Source organism: Lissotriton vulgaris, chromosome 4_1 (genome assembly GCF_964263255.1).
Source record: "Lissotriton vulgaris chromosome 4_1, aLisVul1.2, whole genome shotgun sequence".
NCBI lineage: Eukaryota > Metazoa > Chordata > Amphibia > Caudata > Salamandridae > Lissotriton > Lissotriton vulgaris.
In genome coordinates this window covers 1,111,634,020-1,111,658,437 of record NC_141691.1, presented here as the reverse complement: position 1 = coordinate 1,111,658,437, position 24,418 = coordinate 1,111,634,020, and the positions used below count along the sequence as shown (strand labels likewise).

The 24,418-nt window shown below is 41.8% G+C and overlaps 1 protein-coding gene across 1 annotated transcript in view; it reads right to left on the bottom strand.

Moving 5' to 3' along the window:
• Positions 1-24,418, bottom strand: part of CTNNAL1 (catenin alpha like 1) — a 974,420-nt gene that overhangs the window by 487,772 nt on the left and 462,230 nt on the right. The window contains exons 5-6 of the mRNA XM_086965342.1: positions 17,532-17,621; positions 16,324-16,494 (exon numbers count right to left, since the gene is read on the bottom strand). Coding sequence (XP_086821468.1) covers positions 16,324-16,494; positions 17,532-17,621 — 261 coding nt within the window. The remainder of the gene's footprint in view (positions 1-16,323; positions 16,495-17,531; positions 17,622-24,418) is intronic.

The window sequence follows — 24,418 nt, the reverse complement described above, 5'->3', positions numbered from 1 at the left end:
GACAGTATAAAATGAGACCTGAGACAGTAATTGAGCAAATGATTGAGCAAGGTATTTTGAAAGAGATACTAGGGAGTCCTTGTAATTCACCTATTATGGGAATTAAAAAGCCGAGGGGAAAGTATAGGATTGTGCTAGATTTGCGCAAGGTTAATAAGATTGTGGTACCTTGTTGTCCAATAATGCCCAATCCAGCGATGATTCTTTACCCGATTCCTTGGGAACCGGAGTGGTTCATAGTGATTGATTGGTGTCAAGCCTTTTTCTCGATACCTCTACATCCGGATGGGCAATATATTTTTGCTTTCCGGTTCGGAGACCGTGTTTTGGCATTTAGCCGAGTTCCTCAAGGATATACAGAGAGTCCTTAAATTTTAAATCAAATTTTGAAAAAGTGTTGGAGTCATTGGTATTGCCAGAAGACTTAGTGTTGGTGCAGTACATCGATGATTTACTGGTGGCTTCATAGACACGAGAGGCATGTGTGACCGATACAATTGCTCTACTGAACCATTTGGCAGTAGGTAGACAAAGTGTCACCAGCAAAATGACAATTTTGTCAAAAAGAAATTCAATATTTGGGACACAAAATTGAGAAACGAGTCAGGAAAGTATCAAAAGATTGAATTGCTGTGATCTTGTAAATGGGACCTCCAAAGACGCAGAAAGAAGTCCAAATGTTTTTGGGTATGGTTGGCTACTGTAGACAGTGGATTTGTGGATTTTCTTTGACAGCTAAGCCATTACAGAGATTAACTCACAAAGATGTAGTTGATCCAATTCAATTGGATGAAGAAAGTATGAAGGTTTTTATGGAATTGCGAGATAGTCTATCTCGTGCACCTGCATTAGGAATGCCAGATTATAGTGAAGAGTTTGCATTGTTCTGTTGTGAGAAAGATGGGAGATGGGTGTACACTTTCGGTCTTAACACAGACACATGGAATGGCATGTCGAACAGTGGCATATTTTTCTGCTACTTTGGATTCGGGGGCTGCACCGTTGCCAGATTATTTGAAAGCAGTAGCTTCAACTTGTATGAGTTTGGAGCAGAGTGAGTTGATTGTAATGGGACATCCAGTGAAAATGTGCATGCCACATTCTGTTGAGATTTTGCTGACACGTACCAGGACTCAGCACATGACACATAGTCGTTTGACTAGATATTAAAGAGTGATCTTGGGTGCTGAAAATGTGACAGTAACGAGATGTACTACATTGAACCCAGCGACTTTGTAGCTGAGTTCAAGTTGTGAAGAAGTGAAAGATGAAGTAGCCCATGATTGTTTGGATGTGACAGAATTGTGTATGAATCCAAGGACTAACATAAAAGATGTACCATTGCCAGAATCAGATTGTGTCATGTTAGTGGATGGTTCTTGTCTGAGAGATGAAAAGGGTGTTCGGCATGCTTTGTATGCACTATGTACAGTGGCCATGCTTCTTGAAGCATCTTGTCTAAGAAGGATAAAGTCAGCCCAAATTTCAGAACTGGTCGCTTTGACCAGGGCTTGCATAATTGGCAAAAATCTTAGAATAACCATATTTACGGACAGTCAATATGGTTTTGGGGCGGTGCATGACTTTGGTTACTTGTGGATGCAACATGGATTCCTGATGTCTTTGGGATCAACAATTTTGATTAATAAAGATGTAACAGATTTGTTGAATGCACTACAATTGTCCAAAGAGAATGGCACAGGGCATCAGGAAATGATTATGTGACCAGTAGAAACAGATACGCTGACCAAGTGGCTTGTTTCTGTGCACAAAATTCAGACTCAATTAATAAAGGAACAGAGAAAAGAATACAGATTGTCACTTGATGTTCTCCACTATTGAAACATGGGATGAAATTAGACAGTTGCAGGAAGAAGCAAGTGATGAGGAAGGAGAACTTTGATTTATATCAGGCTGTAAAAAGAAAGTAGAGGATGAAATATGGGTGTATACAGATGACAGAGTAGTGATGCCAGATTGTCTATTGTCCCAGATGGCCCGGATGTACCATGGATTTACACATGTGGGAAGAGATGCCATGATTAGACTCTTTAAGCAGTCATGGTATAACCCCAAGTTTAGGGTTATTGCAGAGAGTCTATGTCAAAGGCGTGTAGTGTGCCAGCAGCAGAATCCAGGCAGAAAAACAGTTGTTAGTTGGGGCCGAATTGGGAAAGCAGCCAGACCTTTTACTAGGTTGCAGGCAGACTTCATCGAGCTCCCTCCTTGCAATGGACTAAAATATGTGTTGGTTGTTGTTTGTCTGTTTTCTCGTGGGGAGAAGCTTATCTGATAAGAAGAAGGGGTAGTCTAACAGTTGCTAAATTACTTTTGAGAGAAATAATTCCTAGATTTGGACTTCCAGTCTCTTTAGAAACAGATAGTGGTATTCATTTTAATAATGAAATAATTTGTATAATTTGCGCAGCATTACAAATTGAGCAAAAGCAGCATTGTGCCTATCGACCAGAGGCGTCAGGTGTGGTCGAGCAAATGAAAGGCACTATTAAATCTAGACTGTGAAAGGTGTGCGCATTCACAACACTGAAATAGCCAGATGCTTTACCCTTGGTATTAATGAGTTTGAGTCCCTATCCTGCTCTTTGCAGACAACTCCTTATTAATTTCTAAGACACCAATGGGCCTGCAAGTATTATTGGATAGATTCTTAGAATTTTGTAAAGATCGGAGATTGAAACTCAACACCTCCAAGACAAAATATATGGTATTTGGGAAAGTGCGGAGTGGCCTTCGGGAGATCAGGATCACACATGAGCCCCTGGAGCGGGTTAAAAACTTTGATTATCTAGGCGTAGGTTTGAGTGAGTCACTCAACTGGGAATATCAACTAAACAAGAGTTACTTAATCCTATGCCAAAGGTCCAAATCTACACTTACATTCTAGAAACAATCTTACACTCAACCCCTATCCCCAGCACTGGAATTCTACCATGCAAAAGCCCAAAGTGGAGCCCTGTACGGAGCTGCGATTTCGGGCTACACCCCTGTTAATAAGTAAACAACTTGCAAAACACTTTTGTTAGATCTCGCACTTCGGTACCGATTACAACTCCTCTCATTCCCCTTTTCTGTGATCTAGGGTTGAAGAGAATTGGGGACTTGGCTGCTCTGAAACTCTTAACCTACTGGCTGCACCTATGGACAACCCCCCAACTTATTGATTATTAAAATTCTTTACGGGAGGTTATGATGATTAATGGTGCAAAAAGCTTACCATGGTTTAAACAAATCGCAGACTGGTGCAAGACATTAAGTATGAGGGACCCGTGGGAAAATCCGGACTGGGCCACAAGAGATGACTTATTGAGATTAAAAGCCAGACATTGGGAGGTGGTGGGCAATAACTCTAACAATAATCTGACCAGCAGCCAGTTAACATCCAAATTCCTAGCTGTAAAGTCATGCATACAATTTGAACCCTTTCTGGACCAAATCTCTTCCCCTCTTGCAAAAAGCTTATACTTGAGATTCAGATACAGCAATCTGCCCCTAAAATTTCCTGGCAAGGAGGCCTAGTATTGGATTTATGTCCTGCCTGCATTACAGTTAAGGAAACCGAAGAAAATGTTTTGTTTTTCTGTTCTAGATACCAGCAGATATGCAGGAAGTGGATAAGACCAATCTGCCTCAATTTAGGAGCTAGGCAGTATCAGATAGTGTACAGAATTTTAAAAACAGATGTATCTGAACCGGTAGTTTTTTCTGTCAGTCGCTTTTTATTTGCTTTCTGGATAATCCGACAGAAGCTTTTATCATAGATTGTACAGTATTATGGATTGTTTTGTAGATTATGCACCTTAAGTAACCACATCTGTCTCTTAATGTATTTTGAAGTATGTTTGACTGTCCATCTTTTTCGCCCTTTTAAATTAAGCTATTCGAAAGTGTACTTGTTTTTATATTTTTTAACTTGTGATTTGCCAAAGTTTTAATCTTTTGTATACTTTGATGTTTTTGTACAAACAAACCGAATACAGTTATTTGACTGACTGACTGAGTTTGAGAAGCATTCCTAATAAAAAAACTGGATTATCCCCTCAAGAAATTATTATGGAGAGAGAGCAATGAGACAACTGAATGTACCAGCAAAACAACGGATGAATATTACTAATGATCTAGTGCTTGATTATTGCAAAGGATTGGCTGATGTGGTGTGTTCTGTGTCTCATCAGGTTGGAGAAATTGCAACCACAACACAGCAGGAGCAAGCACATGATCTCAGTCCAGGTGAGTGGAACCTGGTGTAGAAACATGTGAGAAAGTCGTGTTTGGAACCAAGATGGCATGGCCCTTACCAAATAATATTTGTAACGACAACAACAGTTGCTAGCAAGCACTCGGCAGCCTGCCAAACAGCTTGTGAGGGGACAGACAAAATCGTCTCTGTTACCAGAGGACCTGAAATTGTTTTTAGGAAGCGTTACCGACGCGAAGTTTTTAAATATTAGCATTTGTACCTCGTGGAAATATATTTTGTTTTTCTGTGTTTTAAAACTCATAAATTGGCAATCAGCATTCCTGTTCGCCCACACGCAGTCACACCAGCATACACATGCTCGTTCCTGCCGTTTTAGGGCAAGGTACCGAGCAGTAGGAAAAATCGTGGCGGCCATTTTGGGGCGGGATAGAGCGGTGAGAGCGCTCTAGGCTCGGCTTCATAAGGAGCCCCCAGGCAGTGTTTTACGAGCTAGCAAGCACTCGGCAGCCTGCCAAACAGCTTGTGAGGGGACAGACAAAATCGTCTCTGTTACCAGAGGACCTGAAATTGTTTTTAGGAAGCGTTACCGACGCGAAGTTTTTAAATATTAGCATTTGTACCTCGTGGAAATATATTTTGTTTTTCTGTGTTTTAAAACTCATAAATTGGCAATCAGCATTCCTGTTCGCCCACACGCAGTCACACCAGCATACACATGCTCGTTCCTGCCGTTTTAGGGCAAGGTACCGAGCAGTAGGAAAAATCGTGGCGGCCATTTTGGGGCGGGATAGAGCGGTGAGAGCGCTCTAGGCTCGGCTTCATAAGGAGCCCCCAGGCAGTGTTTTACGAGCTAGCAAGCACTCGGCAGCCTGCCAAACAGCTTGTGAGGGGACAGACAAAATCGTCTCTGTTACCAGAGGACCTGAAATTGTTTTTAGGAAGCGTTACCGACGCGAAGTTTTTAAATATTAGCATTTGTACCTCGTGGAAATATATTTTGTTTTTCTGTGTTTTAAAACTCATAAATTGGCAATCAGCATTCCTGTTCGCCCACACGCAGTCACACCAGCATACACATGCTCGTTCCTGCCGTTTTAGGGCAAGGTACCGAGCAGTAGGAAAAATCGTGGCGGCCATTTTGGGGCGGGATAGAGCGGTGAGAGCGCTCTAGGCTCGGCTTCATAAGGAGCCCCCAGGCAGTGTTTTACGAGCTAGCAAGCACTCGGCAGCCTGCCAAACAGCTTGTGAGGGGACAGACAAAATCGTCTCTGTTACCAGAGGACCTGAAATTGTTTTTAGGAAGCGTTACCGACGCGAAGTTTTTAAATATTAGCATTTGTACCTCGTGGAAATATATTTTGTTTTTCTGTGTTTTAAAACTCATAAATTGGCAATCAGCATTCCTGTTCGCCCACACGCAGTCACACCAGCATACACATGCTCGTTCCTGCCGTTTTAGGGCAAGGTACCGAGCAGTAGGAAAAATCGTGGCGGCCATTTTGGGGCGGGATAGAGCGGTGAGAGCGCTCTAGGCTCGGCTTCATAAGGAGCCCCCAGGCAGTGTTTTACGAGCTAGCAAGCACTCGGCAGCCTGCCAAACAGCTTGTGAGGGGACAGACAAAATCGTCTCTGTTACCAGAGGACCTGAAATTGTTTTTAGGAAGCGTTACCGACGCGAAGTTTTTAAATATTAGCATTTGTACCTCGTGGAAATATATTTTGTTTTTCTGTGTTTTAAAACTCATAAATTGGCAATCAGCATTCCTGTTCGCCCACACGCAGTCACACCAGCATACACATGCTCGTTCCTGCCGTTTTAGGGCAAGGTACCGAGCAGTAGGAAAAATCGTGGCGGCCATTTTGGGGCGGGATAGAGCGGTGAGAGCGCTCTAGGCTCGGCTTCATAAGGAAACGGTCTCTTCCGCGTTAGCGGACGCGTTTTGAGCGGACGCGCCTCGTCTTCGCCGGAGTCCAGCCAGAGTCAGCCCGTCTGTGCCCGTCCGGGCCAGGTCGGGACATAGGGCACGACCCTCTGCCCATCTCATAGTAAAGATATGCTAACAGGTAACCAACTTAGGGCGTTACGCCCCTCTAGCCATGACACCTGTATAACATTGAATCCTCTACTAGCTGGTGCACAATCATGCCCAGAGTGTACTCTTACCCTGACTAACTATCAGCCCTATCCTGATACCCCACAGGAGACTGTTTTTAAATCCTATCAACAGAAAGTCAGTTCAAAAGAATATTTATTCTTTCTGATAAACTGCCGTTCACTGCCCCAGCATAAATTAGATATTTTTCACCTATTGACTGACAGAAAGCCCATCGCTATATTTTTAACGGAGACGTGGCTCCACGATGGATCGGGCCCCGATGTTGCAACCGCCCTCCCCCCGAGCTATGCTATAGCTAGGAGAGATAGGGTAGGACAAATAGGAGGGGGTATTGCTATTATCTACAGCAGAGAATATGTGTGCACTTTTGAACCTGCAGCTATTCCTAACTGCGAGGCTGCTTCTTTCAAAATTTCCCTCAGTCCAAATTTCACTTTTTCCGGACTATTAATCTACCGACCACCAGTTAATAATCCATCCTGGTCAGATGACTTGGCAAATTTTATCCTACCCCAACATCTAAATGCCCAAAATTATACCGTACTAGGAGATTTGAATCTTCATCTAGACGACGCCCAAAGCAAGACCTGTAAAAATCTAATAGATGACCTCATGGTGTTGGACATGACACTACGTAACAGCGGTCCAACTCACAAAGCCGGACACTTGCTGGACCCTATAATATCAAGCATGAAAGAACTTTCATGGCTTAACACCACGCCTGTTCTCTGGTCAGATCACTTTCTTCTAACTTTTGCCATTTTGCTAGAGCCCAAAAAGGGTCCTATCTCAACTCCTACAGAATCTTTTAGAAGAAACTGGAAATTCTTAAATTTGGAGGAGTTAAACAACGCTTTGAAAGAAAATCATCCAAATTTGGATGGAGATATGGATAGTATTGCAGATCTAACACAAAAGTGGCTAACTAGCGCCGTTGATATGTGCCTTCCCCTAGCCCGTTACAAAGGGAAAGTCCATCGCCCTCCTGCCCCCTGGTTCACAGAAGCCTTAAAGAAGGAAAAATCTAGTTGCAAGAACCTAGAGAGACAGTGGCGAAAAAATTACGACATTTATCAAAAAGAAGTTTACCGAAAGGCCAGAAATTGTTACCATTCAGCTTGCATGAAAGCCAAAGCTTGCTATGTCACCGATACAATTAACATGGCCGTAAACAAATCCCAGACTCTCTTTAAGACGGTAAAAGAGTTAGCTGGGGAAAATGCTAGAGCAGAACCTACCCCTCTAAATACCCAGCAATGCCAGGATTTGGCCTCTTTCTTTACGAATAAGATTGAGAACATCGTCTCTAATATTAAAAATGCTAACAAGTCAACAGACAAGCAAGGAAACACCACTCTAGTACCTAGAGTAAACTGTCATCTTGAAACCTGGCCTCCTATTAAATTAGATATACTGAAGGAATTACTTAAATCCATCAAATCGGGTTCCCCATGTGACCCTATTCCTGTCAGTATCGTAAACAAATTAGAGGATGCTGCCTTGACTCCCATAGCAGAAATACTGAATGCATCCATAGAGCAAGCTACAGTTCCTGCTCTATGGAAACATGCTATGGTCAGCCCCCTACTTAAAAAACCAGGCGCAGACCCGATGATATTGGCCAATTATCGCCCAATTTCGCTGCTACCCGCCTTTTCCAAGATTCTAGAGAGACATATCCATAAGGCACTTTCAGCATATGTAGAAAACAATAACCTCCTACATTCGTCGCAATCGGGGTTTAGGAGTGGTTTCTCAACTGAGACGGCCCTGCTCGGGGTCACAGAAAAGATCAGAGAGCTTATGGACGACGGCCAAACAGTAGCACTGGTCTTGTTAGATCTCAGTGCGGCCTTCGACACCATTTCTCACTCCATACTGCTGGACAGGCTGGGGGAGAATGGTGTCGAAGGCAAAGCTCTGAAATGGATGAAATCCTACCTCTCCCTCCGTACTTTTCAGATCTCCTCTTCGGAGGCTTGCTCTGAGGTATTCCATTCTCCTCATGGAGTGCCACAAGGATCAATTTTGAGCCCTCTGCTTTTTAATTTATACCTTCGTCCACTGGCCAATCTTGTAGAAAATGTTGGCTTAAGTTTAATGACTTATGCAGATGACTCACAAGTCCTTTTCTCACTCTCCAAATCTGACACGTCTACCCCATCTGCATTAAAAGTAGGCCTCCAAGAAATTTTTTGCTGGATGTCAGACAACCAGCTTAAACTGAATGGAGATAAAACGGAGGTGCTTCTGCTGGGAAATAGTAAAGATCTCTGGAATGATTCCCATTGGCCACCATCATTGGGTAAACTTCCATCTCCCGCCACGCAGGTTAGAAACCTTGGGGTCACCATTGATGACTGTTTATCTATGTCCCAGCAAGCAAACAAAGTGGCAGGTATATGCTTCACCATTATCAAATGGTTGCGCAAAATCATCTGGATGCTGCCACCCACTACCCAGAAGACCGTGGTCAATGCCTTAGTGACATCTCGGCTTGATTACGGCAACATCTTATACCTGGGCTCAAATAAGGCAGTGATAAAGCGTCTGCAACTAGTGCAGAACGCTGCGGCTAGATTGCTCTGTAAAATCCCCAGATCTGCTAGGATCACCCAACATCTCAATGATCTGCATTGGCTCAAGGTTGAGAACCGTATCCGTTTCAAAGCCTTGAGCTACTTATTTAAAATCAAAGCTGGCACTGCCCCTAAATATCTTCAGGCCCTTGCAAAGCCCTACCTCCCAAATCGTAACCTGCGTTCAGGTACAGCGGCAAATTTTGCAGTACCTAGGTTTAAAAGAGCCAGAATAGGCGGGAGATCTTTCTCCTACCTGGGGCCAATGCTGTGGAACGCGCTGCCCTCCCACATTCGCAAGGAAGAAAGCTATGTGAATTTTAGAAAGAACATAAAAACGTGGCTTTTCAATAAATAATTGCTTTGTCTGTTCTCTCCCCAGTGATCTCTGAGTGCCTAGCGTTCCTGGCGCCGGGAAACCCTTTGTGGGTAGCTGCGCGCCTTACAAATGCTATAAAATAAATAAAATAATAACAGTGCAGTGTGTTGGCTTGCCGAATTGGATACACACAAGTCATACAAGAAGAGTCCCAAGTCTACTTGAAAGACAAGAAGAAGAGCTGCCACTGGTGGAGAGACGTGAAGAGCCAGAAGCCGAAGAGTGTGAAGCTGCAGAATCTGAAGCTACAGACTTTGAAAGTGTTTAACAGGTACCTAAACAGGGAAAAAGTTGAATAAAGTGGGCACCAGCTATGGAGTCTCATAAGACTGCTGTTGAGGGTGACAATGGAGAAGTTTTGAGTGAAAATCAAGAGCAAGTGAAACAAGGAAAAGGACTGAATAAAAGAACTTGTGAACTTGATGCTGATGCTGAAAAAACAGTTCAAGTACAGAAAGCAAGAAAAGTTGATGTGTTGCCAGAAGGAGAGAAAAGACTGAAATATACTCTGAAACAAAGATCACCTGATATGATAATTGAAGTTCCAGATCAGACTGAACAAAGTGAGTCTGAAGAAGAGTCAGTTCGTAAAACGAAAACAGTACGAGTTCCAAACAAGAAATACACAGTTCCAGAGTGGACATATATTGTGTTGGAAGAAATTGAAAACTCAGATCAGATCAAAGAAGACATTGGAACAGAGCAAATTGAAGGAAATGGTTTAGAACTACCTTAATGAACTGTGTAAAAATAAGGTGTAAAATCCAGAAAGTTGAAAGAATTGCAGAAAATCAGAGTAGAGAATCTGAAGAAGAAAAACATTAAAAAAAAAAAAGAAATAATAAGGGGTAAAGAAGAAAGCCATAAAGTGTAAGGATACACTACTTAAGAAGAAAGCTACAAAGTGTGCGGGTACACTACTTTGGTTAGATTCTACAACATTTTTATAGATTAGATTTTTAGATAGATTTTTTCAGATAGATTTTTGAGGTTTTTTCTTAGTTTTTAGAATTGATATACATTTTATAAGAAATGACAAAAAAAGCAGAGACTGGACATCAAAATTGTAGTTTTAAACGTAGATGTATAAATGCTTGCTTATTTAGTATTTTTCTACTAATGTTAGTGTGGTTAACATTAATTGTTATTGTGCCTGTCTTAATGGTAACTAATCATAAGAATAACACTAATACTAATGGTGTGATAAGTGATAAAATAGATACTAAAGGTTTTAAAGAAGACTCAAATACTGAATTAGAGAAGATGAACGATGATAGCATCTATCATCATGATACATCAATTAATGATTTCTCGTTGAATGTTCTTACAAAATTACTCTATGAATATGTGGATATAATGGATATGAGAGATTGTTATGTGTGTATTCAATTACCCTTTTCAGTCTCAGAGGGGGTAACCTATCATCATCTACATTTAACATTGTAGTGCAGTTCCTATATTCCCAATAGGCTCTGCGCATTGGAATAACAAATGGCAGTTTAGACGTAGGACTGAGGTCCACTAGGTCTCTACTGAATATGTTAGACTTAATTAGGTATGCCAGCTAGCACAGAGGTCACTAGAAACTTTCTCGAATGAACAGGGAGGAGTTAACTTCCCTGATTAGACAAGAAGGGATTAGCTTCTGACAACCGCATAAACATGACAACTTTGCTCCCTCCAGAATAAAAAGTATATCTCCAGAGTCGTGTGAAAACAATAGATAGCTATTTCACTCAGTCAATCGTGCATACTTAGTTTCACCAGAGTGCAGAGAAATAGAGAGACGGGCGTTTTCAATAAAAGGTGTTATTTATTGAGCAGTCCTCTTTCTCATGCAAGAGAAGTGAATTGCCACAATTGCAATACTTGTCATAAAGTAAAGTGCGTACAGTAAAAGGAGTATTATGAAATAATACTGTAAAAGCATTGATATGGTTTCTGAGCCATATGATACTTAAAACTGATAAAATATATATAATTACATACAATGATAAAAGTTGACTAGACGTACTCAACTGGTGCTTCTAAATACGCCTACCCCAGTGTACCTAACCTAAGCCTAGCACGTGGGAAGGAGTAAGGGAGGTGCAGTTTAAGTTAAGTTAGTTTTGCCAAGACTCTGAATCAAGAATTCCCTAAGGATCTAATCAGCTCCGTACCTTGGTTTTAGAATGAAGGAGGTCTTGTATCTCGTTCTCAGGACTCGATCTCCCAGTGACCCGCAAGGGTGACTGGAAACACTGGGGCTGGATTTTCTCAGCAGGAGAAAAGACAGCGTCTTTCTATGTGCGTCAAATGGGAGGGACGGCTTCCTTCGGCACTCGCATCAGCTGGGCTTCGGGTAAGTAGATAGCCGCTCTGCTCCAAACCACTGTGTGTTGCTTAAGGCAAACGCTGGTATATTTATACCTGGAAGGTGCCGTGTTTGACGTAAGGTTGGACATAAGACGTCAATAAGAACCGTCACTAGGAACTGGCAGTTCTTTCATACTCTCAGGAGTTCTAGGACAATTCAATACAAAAGCATGTGGCATTCCCAGGTTGCTGGAGGTTTGGCTTGTTTAAAGAACTCGTTGTACTTTCTAGGAGTCTAAGGAAGTAGCCTTGCCAAATTTGGGCTGCATTTGCTATTACTAAATATGGGTATGATTCTTATGCCTTTATAAGGATATGATTTGTTATAACCACATAAGGGAATAAATCGGGGATATTTAATTAGGGTCCTGGATACGTTTACAACAACATATGGTGTGTCCTGTAGTGTATTAACAAGTTTCTTCTACGAGAGGGGAAGTCTCCAGTACTATTACTCTAACATAGATTTTGTGTTTTCAGAAATTCCTATTAGAAAGAATATCAATAAAATAAATAGTGCTAAAAATGCAGACTACATGGGAGATTTTTTTCATTCTACATGTCCTAGATACGTTTACAACAACATATAGTGTGTCCTGTAGTGTATTAACAAGTTTCTTCTACGAGAGGGGAAGTCTCCAGTACTATTACTCTAACATAGATTTTGTGTTTTCAGAAATTCCTATTAGCAAGAATATCAATAAAATAAATAGTGCTAAAAATGCAGACTACATGGGAGATTTTTTTCATTCTACACAAACAACAGATACAGTATATGCACATAGACATAATTTAACCTGTAGATTACGATTTGAAGAAATATAATTAATATACATGGTTGAGGATAGAAGATGAGAGTTTCAAAGAAAAGCTGCTGAGTAAAAGTCTCATGTAGCCCCATGGGCTTTCAGAGAAGGAGATTATAAGAAAGGCGAGACTTACGCTGCCATGACCCTAGACTGGTATCATAAAGGGAAGCTTTGCTTGCTTAGACAAAAGTCTGAATATAATAATTATTTCATTGGTTCTAGTGAATGTGACAATACCTTCCTAATTACGGCAGGATGGGGAATAAAAGGTGGACTGATATTGTCTTTCCAGGAATTTATTATGTGCATGGAAAGAATCCCTACTATAGGTTGCCTGCACATTGGTATGGGTGTTGTTATTTAGCCATAGTATTTATGAAGATTTATCACATGGATAAGAATAATAGAATCAATGAAGTAATAGATGGACGAATACGCAGGAAAAGAGTATGTTTTTCAGAAATAGTTGGGGATGTTTTTGGAGCATTGATACCTTCAGTTGTGGTTATTCTGAATTCGCACAAAATTAGAAAATTGTCCACAGCGGTTGATCGTTTTATCAACAACCACTGTGGGAGGGTTCTTAATGGTTGATACTGCAATGGTTGTGATGAGATCTATGGTTTTACAAAATGGACTTGCCCCTGACGTATTATTGGCTAAAGAGGGTGGAGTCTGCAATATGTTGAAATACAACAATGTTGCACTTATATCCCTGACAAGAAAGAGTAAGAGCCTTGAGGGGTATATTAAGAATATTACAAATCTTCATCAAGATTTGTCTGAATTGTAGGTTGACGGTGCTTGGTAGAAACCTAGTAAGAGTTTTTCTTCTGTGGGTAATTGGTTTTCTACTTTTGGAAATAGTGTATTAAGGAGAATATTAACACCAATTACTGCAATAGTTACAGCAGTACTAATGATTTTTTTGATCTATAAATGTTGTATTTGCAAGAGAAGAGATTCATCTGATAATAAACGAAAAGCAAGAAAGAGAAAGAGAGAAGAAATAGAATTACAGGATAAAAAAGGAAATTATTATGAAGTAATGAAGGATTTAGATGGAATAATGATAAAACGAGAGAGAACATCTGTTTTCTAATAAGTGACAACCTGGTTTGGTGGGTATTTTGGTGTTGGCTTAAAAAGCCATCAAAGGAAGGATTGATGGAGCAGGGTTTTCATGAAAATAAAACCTGCTCGGATTGAGCCCTCAGTAACATTCACTGTGTACGATGAAAATTAAACGAAGAAGGCCTAACATGAGGGAAAATGCTACTGCGCAAATGCGTACTAAAGTACTAAGAGTAGGCCGCAAATGCTTCTTGACTAACGAAAATAAGAGGGACTAATGCTGGTTACGTGCACGTTATAAACACCTACTAGGAAACTGGTAATAAATTAAAATGGGCTGCGCAGGAGTAACTGCAGCATCAGGTTGGTGTGTAAAGACAAGAACATTATAAGTGAGTAATTATGTCTGTGTTTGTTTTCCTAGATGCATGACTTTCTATTCTGCATGACAAACAATGGGTTAAGTGCTGTCAGGATCAAAAATGTGTTAAATGATGGAAAATGGGCACAAAGAAGAAGGTGGAAAATTATTCTGTCCTTCAAGTCCTGAGTGTCTACCAAAGTCAGTATGAAAGAACAATGCAACAAATAGAGGGAAGCTTCCTCTGCAGAGAGGTGCTCAGCAAAAAAGATATACAAAGATCGCAACATTTTGCCGGAGAAGAGGAAGATAATGACGATGGTTCGGATTTATATTTCCTGGGGTGGAAGCTTATGTCATAGATTAAATGAAAACAATGGCACATTTAGAGAGACTGTCATGCTGAAATTAGTGTGACCATACACCCCCTTCCTTAACCAATCAAATGCGAAGCAGACCTGTAGTTTGTTACATGCGAGTGTTGGACATTTGAGTTTTACGGTATAATTGAGGTGCCTGGTGGGAGGAGTTTTTTATGCTCTGTTGGTGACTGAATCGTGAGTCTGTTGGGAGATTGACACTGTCGTCGGTTTGCTGTCCTGTTCCTTTGATTCCCGACTTAGTCTTTGCCTCTTCAAATCTTTAGAGGGGCCTTGTTGCTCTCATGTCCAGAGAGCAAATTTCCTTATTTCTACATTGGTTAGTAAAGACCGAAATCTGAATTTGCATAATCATTTGCAAATGTATTTTGTCTCTGAATCTTTTGTCTCTTCGCCTATCCACTCCTTTAGGCATTGTCATTGAGGTGAATTTGTCATTTTCTCTACTGATTTTGTTCTCCTTGTGACGATTCTATGATTCGTGCTGTATGATTTGTATAAATAGCATTTATTTCACATTTTTAGATAAACATTATAAATTTACAAATGAGTCTGTATTTATTAAAAGTGATTCATTCCAGGGTATTATTTTTCCTCATGTAATCAACTATATAAAGATTGCATCGCCAATTTGGTATACTAGAGATGAGAGTACATTTTTGAGATTGGTAACTTTGGTATATTCTTTAGAATTACAATAACCCAGTGTGAAGGGACTTTGTTGGGTAATGGAAATTGGGTCTAGTCTTGGAAAATTTCTAGTCCTGAATCGCTGGATCACTGTTGAAGGGTTATGTCAGTATATTCTTCTTTGTGCCAGAGGCAAACATGCGGGTGGACACTAGGAAGCTTTTACAGGAAATTTTTAATATTACAGTACTTTATATCGTCGGGAGATCATGAGCTTGTCGATGGCTGAATACCTCCAACGTGTGTTGGCAGATTCCAGCTGAAGGGTAGAGAGACTACCTTAAACACTTCAAAACGGAAAAATAAACCACCTCTTTCCCCCAAAAGCATGATCCTAAGATATCCTCCGAAAATTCTAACAGTAGAGGAAGTAATTAGTTATTGGGGCAGGGAGTGAGGAGGATCTTCCATTGGCACTGGCCAGGCAAGACAGAATCATTTAGCAATGATCTCTCTCTGCTGCATAAGGCAGATGGCGGAAACGGTATCTGAATTTATTTTTAGTACAATACATTATTAAAGATGAAGTCCTTCACAAACTTTCATATTCTACCTGCCAATGCTACAAATGAAAGAATTGAAGGAGGTTTGTGTGCAGTGGTGAGGATATTTATTCCGAGTGTTTAATTCTCTTACCACCTTCATTGTAAGGATCTTCATTAAGCCAACCGTTTCCATATGTGAATTCCATATGAGGGCTTTCTTCCTGTTCTCACGTTTCTTCTTCCTGCTGGGCCTGTACAGTATGTAAAGTCCCAAAGCACAGTAGACCAGCTTCAATTTGAAATATTGGAACAAGTATCTCCAGGGAGGGCACTCGTCTCCCTTCAGAGACGATGCTCTTTTTCTGAGAGTGACAAGAGAGGGAGGAAGTACAAGATCTGCCTCACATGAATAAGAGAGCGGTACAGCCTATCTAGGGAGGTTTCCTTGCCCTATTTTGTCAAAGGAGGCGAGTCAAGTCACATTGATATTAGGGCTAGGAGAAACTCAGGGCTACACAAGGACTTATAGCAGCTGCAATCTTTAACAAACACATTATAAATGAAAGTACCAAGACTAGCAAAACATGTGTGCGTCAACAGTCAACGTAAATCTTAAGGCATGGTCTCCTTGTGGAAAACCATATACAGATACAGGCTTCTACCACTATTTTTTTGGTACAACCACCAAAAGCATGTCTAAGAAATAGCGGTGTAATATATAATTTAGATTGTATGACAGTGTATTAATGGGGCGAGTACTGATGTGTGAATGAGAGAGTTCGGAGTTGGGACAGTTGACTAGTCTTCAAACTGTAGCATGCTTGATAACAAGAGGGTCAGAGCAGAAGTCATTGTAAAGCTGTTATTCTCACCTTGAATTCCTTGATGCCGGTATAGATACTGATGGGTGCTATTTCTATCTCTCCGTTCACTCGCACATCAGTTACAATCTCGATTACTTGCTCCAGAGCCCGTCGCATTCGATGAAACACTCCTTCCTTATTTATACGTGCCGACTCACAATCGGGGTGTCGAAGACATGTCTTTAGAGAATAAAACAAATATCACAATTAGTGACATGTTCCAAAATTCCCAAATACAAATCAGATCCGAATTATTAGCATCAATGACTGCTGGACATCCTCTTAAACACCCATAGTCTGAATCTAATATTAAAAACATACAGTTTTAACAATATCTTGCTAGATTTCCATTCTTCGCTGCCCAGAGGTAGCATAACATTTTTCACTTCCCCTCCATCAATATGTTGGCCACTACAAGAACATCGGATTTTTAGAGACCAGGCTGTTCATAGTTAGTATAGCAACAAAAGCACTTCAGTCTTTTTTTTTACCCGTTCCCTACTTTCAAACACAAAATAATAGATTTCACTGCACTTGAAAACTCTGATTTGTGACCATATTAACACTCCATCCATCCTCAAATGACAAAGCTTACTACCATTACCCTGGGACACTGATTTGAACACTGTGACTATTCATTGTGCAAGCTGTAATTATGTATTTTACTTAATTACATGTAAAAATATGTAATTAAGCTGTCTTTGCTTTCAATGCAGTTCTATGTTTTCTTTGTAATGCGATCTTTAAATGTTTGTGTTCCCACTATTACATCTAAGTAACATCCATTATTTTTCTATATACCCATCATATTCTGTGCCAGTCCTTACATACCAACGTATTACTGTGTGCAGTGCTTCTGATGGAAGGCATTTCAAAATCAATTATAACACAACAATTATTTACAAGTTTATAATCCGTGTTTCATTTGTAAAAAAAAATACATCTCCACCACATTTTTCTTAGGAACCCATTGAAGGCCTAGCTGAATGCCAGTGTTGTCAAATACCAATGCCTATCATGTTTCTTTCTGCCACCATGCTTTCTGTCTTTGTATCTCACACTTTGCAGGTTCATGTTCATCCCTTCTTTCTCTCTTTGTCACTGTTTTCTTGTCTTTCTCTCTTCTCTGCTACTCTAGGTCAAAGGTTGATCCCAAAAAATTAGTACGGGTGCAAATCACATGCAACCACCTGCACAAATTAAGGACTGCATTTTACCTTTGAAGCTGTGAGCAGCATCATTGTACATTTCTCGAGCACCGCTCGTGCTGCTGCCATTCGCGCTTTTTTCTTTTCATCTTTCAGATCCTATAAGATGACATTTAAACAAGACATGTTCTTTATTAAGTATAGAATATGTTGCCAGCAGGTTTTTCCACCAACTTCTCTCCACACAACGCCAATATTATTCCAGAGCATAGGAATAGAACAATGAAGGCAATGAGCATGTGTGTGACATGTAGGTTTGTGGATAGATACATGTAATAAATACATTATATAAATAACAGCAAATTCCACCCCTCCACAAAAATATCGTGAATCTACAAAATATTGAGAATCTAAAGCCACACCTGGGCACCTAGCATGCCACTTGCCAGTCGTCTCAGTTCCTGCTTGTTCCAGCCTGATCCAGTTGCGCCCTATTGACCAGGGGACACTGTTGCTGACCTGATTTTCCTGCTCACCGTTTTTCCCATCATCAGAAGACCTGCCCACCCCAGGACCTACTTAATGCAGGCTGCAGGTACTCATCTACAACTTCCCCCACCGGGTCTGCGCCCAGCACCAGGAACCCGGACCCCATGACCATCCAACGCAACATCACAACCACAGTCATAGCCTCAACTGGAGTTAACGAACACCGTCATTACTCTTCTGAGGCCTCCACAAAACACTCCTGCAAACACGTTGCTGCCTTGCATCCCCCAGCACCACAATAGGACCCTCATCCTGCAATCATTGCCATTTCACCGGCGACACCTCAGACGCTGACACCACTACATTCAATCAAGCGATGCATGCCACCACCACCACCCCACACCAACTGTCTGCTTTGCTACTCAGCGTCCGATCCCTCGGGAAACATTCCATTGAAATCTGGGACCTGCTCAAAAGCAACACACCAGACCTTCTCATCATGACCAAAACAAGACTCGACCCAGCCTCCATCCTGGACATTGCTGCATCCATCCCGCCCATGTACAAAATCATACACCAGGAACAAACCACAAATCACGCGAAGGACTTGTGTTCTTCTACAAAATACGGTTGACTGCATCACGTCCCCAGACACCAACCTCATGGAACACCTTCACTTTAAAATATGAATGGACTACAACGCCACCCTTGAGGGAACCCTTGCCTAAAGTTTCCTGGGCCCCCAAGCGGAATTCTGCAACCACATTGCAGACTTCATTGCTCCCCTCGCCATCAGATCAACCAACTACATTCTCTTCGGGGACTTCAATTTCCACCTGGAGGCACCACAGACCCCTACTCCTCAGCTCTCTTCGATAGCCTCAGTAACCTTGGACTCACCTACCTTGTCCAAGGACCAACCAACACAGCAGGTCACACCTTCAACCCTATTTTCTCCTCCAACAACCGGATAACTACCACCCACATGACCCCACTCACATGGTCTGACCATTACATCATACATTTCAAGATACCCAGTCACACCACCAGAAAAACTCAAAGCACTGTCAAGACACTATTGCAAAATATCAGAAGAAAACTGGACCAAGACCCTACAGAAATGCCGACACAACCACACCTGGAAACTCGATGTCGACACCAAGTTCTTCAATAAACGGCACACCAACTGCACCAACCGCACTGCTCCCACCATAAATAAGATCTACAAAAACAACAAATGACCCAGCTGGTATACAAAGAACCTCAGGGAGTCCAAACACCACTGCAAACAATTTGAGAGAAATTGGAGACTCCACAAAAGCACCACCACAAGAACCAAATGCAAAGCCGCCCTAACCTCTACCACCAACTGTGAAACACAAAAAGAGGCCCTAACTCTCAGACTCGAAGCCAACTTGAACAACAGCAAAGAACTCTTCACCATCGTCAAGGAGTTCTTCAATCCTGCAGCTGCCAACATCATCTCATCCCAAGCACTCTTCAATAACCTCTCAAACTTCTTCAAAGAGAAGATTGCCAAGCTCTACAACACATTCGACTCACAGCATACGGATAACAACTCCCCTGACCAAACAGACACCTCCTTCATCACAAAAAAGCAATTAAGCAACTGGAAGCCCCTCTTGAACGAAGAAACCACATGCCTGTTGAATATCATCCACTTGGGAGACACATGCCCCAATTCATATACAACCTTGGAAGAACCTTTATCTCCCACACACTTGCCACTATACATCATCATCATAACTTTATCTACACAGAGATCTTAAAAAGTACATCATAGTGCATCACAATGCTATCATCAACACCTCCATAGCCACCACCACTTTCCCGTATTGCTGGAAAAACGCAGAAGTCAACGCCTGATTGAAGTAACCATCAGCAAACCCCAACACCCCCAGCAGCTACAGATCCATCTTGTTCTGCATTTTCCATCTAAAGTCATGGAGAAAGTCATCAATACCCAATTTGCAGACCATCTAGAACTCCATTAACTCCTAGACAGCTCTCAATCAGCCTTTTGCACCAACAACAGCACAGAAACAGCCCTCACTGCGCCCACCAATGACGACAGAAGCATCCTCGATCAAGAATGGCCGCACTCATCCCCCTCAATCTGTTCGGAGCCTTCAATATGGCCTCCCACAATTCACTCATCAGAAAGCTTCAGCAGTTGGATAACTACGGATTGCCCTCATGTGGATATCCTCCTTCCTAATGGACAGAACTAAATGAGTTAGACTTCCCCCTACACCTCAGACCCAAGAAACTAATCGGTGAAGTCCTTCAAGGATCGTCCCTCAGCCCAACACTCTTAAATGTCTACATGATGCCCCTTGTAAACCTAGTCAGAGCCCACAGCCTCAACATAGTATTCTAAACCGAAGACACATAGCACAACCTCTCCAGTACTGCCAAAGTAAACGTTGCCAACTGCATGAGCAATGTTGCTGCTTGTATGAAAAAACCATGGACTACAGCTCAACACAGATGAAACCACAGTCCTAATCTTCGGCAACAGCCACTCCCCCTGGAATGCCTCTTGGTGGCCCTCTAAACCTGGCCCAGCACCCATCCCTGCGGACCATGCAAAGAACCTAGGGATCATCCTGGACACCAACCTTTCCGTGAGAAGACAGATCAATGCCATCTCCTCATCCTGCTCCCTCATTCTGCGGATGCTACGCAAGATTATCAAGTGGATCCCACTGCACACCTCCCTCGCTTCAGGAAGACTAGAAGTGAAGGTCGCTCATTCTCATACCTCGCAGCCAAGACCTGGAATGACCTCCCGAAACAACTCAGAACCCCCCCTCTCATGGACTTCTGAAGGAACCTCAAAACATGGGTCTTCCAGACAAATCAGGTGTAATCTACTCCTCTCCCCTCAGGCCTGCCCTACTGAGCACCTGAATACCCTCATGGGTGATTCGCCACGCTCTACAAATGTGCATTACATAACAACAATGAAAAGCTACATTTTAGGCGTGGGCCATTGTCATGCAGCAAACAATTGTACCTTTGTCTGAGAAAGTGCAACTCTCAGCTCAAACTTTTGTATAGTGGGATATTAATGCCTCACTTTATTATGGGAGTACGGCTCCTGTGCAAGCAACAATCAAAGCTGCAAAAAGTCCCATAAAATCTGATGCACAGAGGATCTTTTGCAGATGTGTATTGTGTGCCTATGTGTCAAAAGTTAAATATGTTTATTTAACCTCTTCAGTGTTCCGGACGGCCCCAGGCTGTCTGGCGTCACAGTGGGCGTGTCCAGAAGACGGCTGGAGGCCGACCGTTTTCCGCACACGTGGAATTTTCCCGCACAGCGGGAGCGCCGCAGCGAAGCGATTCAAGAAATGGACCAATAAGAAAGACAGAAAATGTGTGCTACTCTGGCAAGAATAATTTACTATTCTAGCTCCATTCTTAAAATAATTTGTAAAAGTGCAGCTTTCCTCAAAATAATGCAGGAGCATAACTAATTTTCTAGGTTGATCCTAGGTTGCATTTATCTTCATCCATCTAATATCAAACAAGAAGCAACCTTAAGTAGAATGCTACCAACAATAAGTGACCTTCATTCCCAGTGCCCAGATGACCTACGGCTTATAATGGGTGACTTCAATGCCAATCTATTGGCCTCAGATTTAAATTTCCCTCTGGAAGCCCTGGACGACTCGGCCTGACCTATTCCAAATATAAGCTGCCAGTACCAATGAAAAGATAACCATGGCCTCAAAATGTCAGCTTTCTTTAATCATCTGGGTCTCCGAATCCTAAACGTTAGATCAGCTGCTGACTTGCCAGCTGCTTATACCCACCTTTCAAATTTTAGATTGCCTAAACTGGACTACACCTGGATCTCGATTGCCCATTTCCATGCAATTCAGGACTTCTTGTCAACACCCACTGCAGCAAGTGACCACGCAGTCATCACCTGTGATATCACAGCCCCGCAAGAATCAAACTGATCGATGAGGAGGAAAAACTGGAACCAATACACAAAATAAGGTAGGTGATAAAACACCAAGTAGAAATCAATTCAGAAGTGGAATCTCTATTGAACAAAGTAACCCAGGATAATGGCGAATTGCTCTCAATTAAACCATGGGAACTCCTCTTGGAAGAAACAAGGGAAAAATTACAACAGTGACGAACTCAAGACCTCAATCTTTGGAGGGCATTTTCTGTAGAGCAAGGAAAGCCATAATTTCACCTGATCTCAATCCCTTAATCTGCATAAAGGTGGCAAACTTTTTACCGTCAGTAGCCCTTGGAGCAATAGCTTTCTAAAATATGATCACAACATGGCTGGACAGAGCTCAGTCAGCCTGTTTCTGTAAAGTCTTCTTTCTACCAACCACTACCTCACATGCACAAATACGTAGGGAATTGGATCCTGAAAGCTAGATTCATAGCCTATTATCTAAAAGCTAAACAAGCCTGGGACAACACACTAAAGAAAAACATCTGGACAATGATAAACACCAGAGGGTCTACATGGTGTGAATTTCTAGCTCATAGTGTTGAGGTATTGGAAGCAAAGGAAATATGGTCAGCCCCCATACCCATATCAGCGTCAGCGAGACACAAAACAGGCGAAGCTAATGTCGGCCGACAGTGATACGCAAACCTTGAAAAACTTAAGTCATGGAAGTTGGGCATCTAAACTTTATAATAGTGGGTCCTCGCCACACTACATGTCCACCTGCTTAAAACCAATACTGAAGTGTCAATTAATTAAATTGCAGGAGGAGCAGTAGAGGAATCCCTAACCCACATACTGTGCATCTGCGAGAAACTACGCACACTGAGTATGTTCTGGCTTCGCCTATTTGGCGTACTTTAAATATACGAACATGTCAAGCTGCCCTGGTTGAGTGCATGAAAGGCGAATCAGTGCAGTTGGAGGCACGCTTCATGAAATGCCTTAAGGTAGTGAAGGCAGTTTTGGATTTGGACTATCACACAGAACTCAAACTCATAATGCTGTGCCAAGTTTGTTAAGGTTTCATGTTTATAGTTACTTAAGCGGTGTTTAAACCTTTTTAAATATTTAAAACAACAAACTGAAATAAAAAAAAATGCATATGCTCTTTTATAATAATGAAACATATGCACTTCATATTGTTTTTTATATGGCCTCATTGCAATGATTTTAATTAATTGTGCAATAAATTATCTTTCTTATCTATCTTATCTTAACTCCAGTCCTGGAACAGTTTGGGGGGAAGTAACAATTGCTCAAATATTTTGAAAGATGGTTGAAATGTTCTAATTTAACAATTCCAACAGATGTTGCCCTCAGTGCAAAAGATAAGAATTGGCAATTGAAAGAGGTCTCAATAAGTCTGGCCCTAATGTACGGCATCCTGCACTCCCACAGGCACACAATATTTTCTTACCTCTCTGTACTGGGAATAGGTTTGAGAAACAAAACAGAAAGCCTGCCTGCACTAGTTCAATGGAACATGGGCACAAGTGTGCATGAAAACAAGAATGAAGCATGTAAGAGGACATGTGAAGCTAATGGTGAGACCGGAGATGCTCAGGGCAAGGCTGGCAACTGCCTTGAGCACCATGCGAAGTGTCTTAAAATAAGATACATTTATTAACTGGTAGCATGCGGAAGAATTTCAATGGGATTTAGCAGAAACATGCTGGGATAAATGAAGTAACATAAGAAGCAGCTGCATGTTGCACAATCTAGAGGTGACAGATAAGATATTTAGGTAAACCAAGCAAATAAGCATTCCGATAATCCAAAGAGAATAAAACAGCTTCCTGGATCACCAAACCTGCCCCTCAACTCTCGCTGCCTGGAATTGAAATCCTTAGACACTGTTGAGGAGTTTTATGGGGAGTTCATGGTCTGTGACTTTAAGAAAGCTTGCAGATAGCGAAAGAAAGAGTGTGGTGTCTTGTGCTTACCTTTGTCACTTAATAGACAAGGATCTCTGTGAGAATCATAGAGACAAAAAGGGTCTCGCTGGAGGGTTTGTTACATCATTGTGCTAGCCCTCACCTTCAGATGAGAGTTCAAGGGTGTGCTTTGCGGACTGATGGCTGTTGGAGGCCAGCAGTCACAGCAGTTCGTTTAGAGAGAATAGGCACTATAACAAGGCAAGGCTTCCAGGCCTTTTGTTCCATTCAGTCATGACCACCTCCTTATGGATCCCAACAGGAGTTTTCCAATTCATGGGATTTTCCTTTTTTCTTGGGTCATCAGGTTTCCACCTCTTGTGATAATTGCATTTAAAGTGCTGTAATCATGTTTGGTTGCGTTGCAATACTTCCCATTAGTTTTGTCTGGGATATCTTTCACTCGTGCCCTAATTGTTTGCCAAGTATTTCCGCTTTGTCTTTGGTTTCCCAGTCCATGTATTCCCGACATTGGACCTTGCGCCTCTGCCCAATTCAATTCTCCAGTTACCTCTTAACTTGGC